This window comes from Nelumbo lutea, chromosome 1 (genome assembly GCF_056320005.1).
Source record: "Nelumbo lutea isolate HS-2025 chromosome 1, American lotus-T2T, whole genome shotgun sequence".
Classification (NCBI taxonomy): domain Eukaryota; kingdom Viridiplantae; phylum Streptophyta; class Magnoliopsida; order Proteales; family Nelumbonaceae; genus Nelumbo; species Nelumbo lutea.
In genome coordinates, this window is record NC_142684.1 from 126,759,893 (window position 1) to 126,765,792 (window position 5,900).

Consider the following 5,900-nt stretch of genomic DNA (forward strand, 5'->3'; position numbering starts at 1 on the left):
TGTAAAAAACACAAAACTAAAAAGATTTGTAGTTTGAAGAGGTGGGGTTCGGTTATGAGTTATCATCGACATCTTCAGCTACAATTAATTTATCTTTTCCTGAGTTTCTTCCGCGAGTTTAATGGGCGTGGGTATCCTAGTAGGGTAACGTTGGTGGATACAGTAAACGCCAAAACCTAACCAGAATTTTCTCATTGAAACAAGTTTTTTACTTTTTACCTCCGGGAAAATATTATCACCAAATCTGACACTTTTTTTTTTCTACAATCCATCTATGGAGGAGGATAAAGACAAGTTGATATTATGACAACTTGGTAGCAGGTTTAATTCGTTGATGATTATGTATAATTACAGCCATTATAAGGTACAAAGACTGAAGGGTGTTCTATTGAGATAATGTATGTAAGGAAAAAGAAAAAAAAAACAGGAACGTACAGAATGACAAAGGCAGAAGAAAAAAGACATACAACGATACAGTCCTTTGTTGTGATTGAGGAGGGCCGAAGCCAAGGGAGTAAGGAAAAGACGATTGAGAAAAGAGTAGATGGGGGTGGGAGCGTGCGTGGGAACTAGGGAAAGAGGTTTAAGATCCGACCTCTGCAATGCTGTGCAAGGCTGGCCTCCATTGGCTACCGCCACCACCATGCTGCCTCCCCATTGCTCTGCTAGGTCCGGCGCCGCTGTTGCTACTACTTGGGCGGTGAACGAACTGCTCCACCTGAAACCATGAAAACCATGCATAAATTGCCAACCCAAGTAATTTAACAAACAATTAATGGGCATGCAGCATGCTGGGTCCTTTTAAATTTTAATCCTACTACTCATGTCATGAATTAATCAAAATCCTCAAACTTCAAACACCCGTTCCACTTATTTCTCCCGGCCGGGATCCCCTTCTATGTTTCGGAAACCTCATACATCATACTGAACCATTCAATAACAGTTGAAACCAAAAAGAGAACACTAATTATTATAATAACCAGAAAACCGGCTAGCTTTAGTTATAGAATTAGAGAGGTAGGACCAAACCAACCGAGGCAACATGGCAAGTTGAACAACCAGCCGACCGGACTTGTAGTGTATGTGGGGCAAGGTCTACGTAAATGTAACCTGGTCACAACAGTTGGAAAAGTATATTCAGCCATCCTCGTTGTGGACCATAAACCCATTATGATCCACATGGTCCTGAAGTCGTGAGTTGATTGCTTAATTATCTTAATAATTATGATCATTAAAGCTGTTTGAAAACTTTATAACAAGTAATGGAAACAGTACCCGACTTTTAAGTAGATGGGTTATTATGATGGGTCATAAATAGTTAAAGTCCAAATATCATAGCCCATAGTCACTACTCACCAAGTCACTAGTCAGTTGGGGTGATTCCTTTATTAAAATAAACCACACACGTATCCTACCTACCTTACCAACTCATAAAACCGTATCCCTCCAATTCTCAAAACTACAGATTTGTCATTTATCTTCTTCCACTGTCAGACGACGACAATTTGCTCTTTCCTTTCTAAAGTTTAGCATAAGCAAGTGAATTCGATCCAACCTATTGATCGGTGTGCAGGGATGTGATCCCATCAAAACGCTCTCAGCAAAGTCCGAACAAGTCAATGCAGCTGTACATTAGGAACATCTCCCTTGTTATTCATGAGAGATGTTCCCGGTGTGCGATTAAGATGGCCAATTGGGACAGTGTTGTGGGACGTTTTTGGGGCGCGTTTTGTGGGGACAGATGTGAACTTCCTTTAGATTTATCTAATTTCATGATCGCCAAAGGATATGGCGTTTCAGTTCACTAATTACTACCCTGATCTAAACCAGGATACCCACCTTGGAAAGTTGCGACCCACCTTGGGAGTATAGATGCCTTACGTCTTTTATGGGGAGTAAATAGTAAAAAGAAAGATGAAAGAAGAGAGGATGATGGACAGGAAAAGACGTGAAAGCACTGAGAAAGGGTTGTTCCCCATTTCCATTTTCCCATGCTTATCACAATCTCAGATCCCCGCACCCGCAGAGACAGAGGCAGAGAGTTTTACCGAAAGCAGCAGAATGACGGAATTACCCGTCGAAGTCCATCCAATTTACGGAAGAGGATGAGAGTCGGACTCGGACAGGTTACTTGCCTTGGCCGGACTTGATTTTTCAGGCATGGAAATGGAGCTGGACGACGACCTAGAATCTCCTCCATGCCTCCGCCTGTTCTCAAGTCGTCCTGTCTCTTTAAGCAATTTTCCAAGTTTCACGCTCTTTTTGGCTGCAAACTCCTTTAACACCTCTATAATTTAAATTCACCACATAACAAAACAATAATATTAGTAACTATATATATTATAAACCAATAATTCACACAACTTACCTTGATGCTCAAAAATTTTAAATTACCTTGGAAACTGATAAGCCGATAAACCTGACCGATGTGGAGGGTATCGTCAGGTCGGAGGAGCTTCAGCTGCCTTATCGGAATCCCATTCTCCGTCTTGACAGTGGGAGAGGGAATGACGAGAGCAACGTAGTGTCCGGGATTCGAAGCCATGACCTCACGTGCACTCACCGACCAGTAGATCCTCTCTATCTTGCTCCCTGGGTGTTGAATCACCACCGTCGCCGCCTCTGCTGCCTGGCAGTTTCCCATCCCTTCCTTCTTACTCCTCTGCTCAGTACAAGTATGTATATTTATCTCTGTGCCTGTGCCTCGACGGCTTCGATTTCTTTAGGAGAGATGTTGAACTCCGATAAAACTCTCAAACCTACTACCATGAAAGTTGAAACCGCAGAGTTTATGCGCGAGGCTCGAGGGCTTTCACGACAAAACCGACTGTTCTCTTTACCAAGGCTTAATGATGGCGAAAATAATAATAAGAATAATAATAATAATCTTTTCCAAACAGACAGACCTTGATCATCAATTGCGTTTACGAAAATGCGTGCGCTACCTTCTTTTTCCCTTATTCGAACCTGTCACATACATGATGCATATTGAGATATCTGCATCTTAAAGTTCCGATCCTTCTCCCTATATTTTAGGATCCTCCGCCATTAATGAGACAGCGACGATTCCTTACGGCTTTCAGATAATGAACCAATAGAGTCAAGTGCAAGCGATCGACGAGTTTCCGATATTTAGCGCTAATATATATAAATCCGAAAACGTTTTTTTCGTATTAATAGGTGTGCTAAAAGATATTTCGTCCACTGATATTATAAAAATCCAGGACCTACATACAGAACACAGACAGATAATAAAAGAGGAAAAAAACGAGAAAAAAGAGAGGACGAGAATAAAGCCTGGAACAGGATGAAGGAATCCTTGTGCAATCGGAAAAAGGTAGAAGACACGCGACGTTTATCTATTATCAGGGCTTTTATGGACTTTTATAGAGGAAAGCTGAGAAAATACAAACAATAAATATAACACTGCAGTTCCGGTGTTTGCTTGACCCTACGGTTTTTCTTTTATTTTTCATGTCATGATTTCTGGCAGTCTGGCACTCGAAATTGGGAAACACAATTTCGGGGATACGACGAGTCTACCAGAGTCGAGGGAGAGAGAGAGCGCGCTTATCTTTTAAATCTGTCTTGACATAGAAATAGAAATAGAAAGCTCATCATATCGTTCTAAGGAACAATCAAATGGTGTGGACATCTATTTATTAGAATTTATGAATCCTACTATTATGAACTTGTTTGTGACTGATTCGTACCAAAAACAAATAGGGTAAATTTCTTAAGCTAATTGGGTAAAATACAAAAATTTTCTCTGAAGTTTCGGAAAATCATAAAAACCTCTCATAAACTTTTGAGAAATTCAACAAAAACTTTTCTGCCACGGTTTCAGACGGAAAACATTAGATTGACCCACCAAATTTTATCAAATACCCATTTTACCCTTTTATAAATTATTTTATATACAAATTTACTAAAATAACCCCATTTTAACTCAACAAAAGCTTTTTTAATGATTGTTTCAGTAATTTTACATACAAAATTATTGAAATATGTTTTTTTGTTGAGTTAAAATGGGATTATTTCAGTAATTTGGTATGTAAAATAATTTATAAAAGGATAGAATGGGTATTTGAAAAAAAATGGTGCATCAATTTAAAATTTTCCATTTGGAATAGTGACAGAAGGAAGGTTTTTGTTGAATTTCTCAAAAATTCAGATGAGGTATTTATTAAAATAAAACTATAGGGGAGGTTTTTATAATTGTCAGAAATTTTAGGAAAGATTTTTGTATTTCACCCAAACTAATTTTATGATTTAGCAAATTGATTAAATGTACCTTTACAAAGACCAACAGTACCCCCTTATTTTGAAGAGATGGTTCTGTCAAAATACTGGCACCACCAGCATCTGTATACCAGCTAGAACAAAACTACCAATTGAACGAAATGGCCATAGTGATCGGATGATGACTGCCTTCCGACAAGCGTATCGCCACTACAAGATGATGACGGCCTTGTTCGACTTAAAAAATTTCACCACCGACGTATTGCCCCCAATAGTGAAAGACATGATTCGTTGTGGCTCCTTTACCGGATGTTAGAAGGCGGAGGTTATCCTGCTCTAACGAAGACAAGTGAAAAAGCTTGTAGCAAAGACAGGGCTTTGCCTACGCATGTAGGGAGCCTCGGTTGGAACCACCATATCTATTTTTCATCAATTAGGGTGGGATATGTACATGCTTTTTAGGCCTATATGGATCAATATAGTAAAAAAGAAATGAAATTTGCAAAAAGAAATCACCAAATTTGCAAAAAGAAATCAAAATTTGATCATAACTCAAAAAATTTTCAACATAAATATGCCTTATGCAAAATTTTTAAAAATAGATATGATTCTTTTCATTTGCTCATAATATGCACAAATTTTTTTGTGTTTTTTTCTTGAATGCATGAAAATGCTATATTGTGCATCTATAGATGATTAATTATATCCATATATTCATTAAAACGTATTGTCAAAATTTCATTTTTTAATTATTGTAACTTTTGGAATAATAAATATAAAAATAATTATTTTAATAACAAAAATTTATTAATTACATATCCACTTAAAATTTGCATGAATGTACCTTTGGATGGTTGGATAGGAATATAGGATAATTGGACCCTTCTCCCTTAACAGTTATAATTAGATATTAGATTTTTTAACGAAAATTTGAAAAATAAATATAATTATATAAAGCCACTAAAAGAATTGCTTTTTATAATTAAGCTTGTAGTTATACTAAAAAATAATTACAAATTAATTACCTTAATACCAAAAGAATTACCAACTTAAAAGCTTAAGATACAAATTTAATGAAGAATTATCAACTTATAAACTTATAGTTATAGCTTTGTTAGAAGATTTTCATATGTTTTCATATCTTTACCTCATTTAAGACATACATTTAGTGTTATTGATGTATTTTTAAGATTTATTTAAGTTTTGGGTAAATTATAAAGACCCCCCCTGTACAATCGGGTTTGTGACAAAGACCCCCCTATACTTTGTTTTGCAACAAAAAACCCCGCTATACTATGACCGTCAAATAAAGACCCCCTTCTGTTAACTTTCCATTGAAACCCGTGGTCACAATATTTTTTAATCCACATATTGCCCTTCTAATAATTATTCATACAATTAGGAAAAAATACTGTTCATCTTCTCCAAATTCATGATACACGAACAACAGCGGCAGAAGAAAAATCCGACTTCTTTGATGAAAAATGTAGAACGTCTAATGATGTTGCGCAATCCGGGCACTCCTATCCGGCAGCTGACTGGCTCCTTGCTGGCGATGAACGGTACCTGAAAAGAAAGCGGTAAAGGATTCCCAAGGAACTTGCCTGGTGGGAATACTCCGATGCTTAAGTTAGAACGCTGGAGAAAATAGTAAAGAG

The 5,900-nt window shown here is 37.3% G+C and overlaps 1 protein-coding gene across 2 annotated transcripts; it reads right to left on the reverse strand.

Moving 5' to 3' along the window:
• Positions 1-301: 301 nt before the first annotated feature.
• Positions 302-3,656, reverse strand: LOC148877414 (uncharacterized). Of its 2 annotated transcripts, XM_088942113.1 has the most exons (4): positions 2,907-3,530; positions 2,395-2,759; positions 2,136-2,287; positions 302-718 (listed from the first exon to the last, which is right to left on the reverse strand). In XM_088942113.1, the coding sequence occupies exons 2-4, from the start codon at positions 2,642-2,644 to the stop codon at positions 584-586; spliced, it is 537 nt and encodes a 178-aa protein (XP_088798239.1). In that variant the 5' UTR covers positions 2,645-2,759; positions 2,907-3,530; the 3' UTR covers positions 302-583. The 2 variants fall into 2 exon arrangements, with proteins under 2 accessions (XP_088798239.1, XP_088798238.1); XM_088942112.1 differs by having other exon boundaries at positions 2,395-3,656.
• Positions 3,657-5,900: the final 2,244 nt, after the last annotated feature.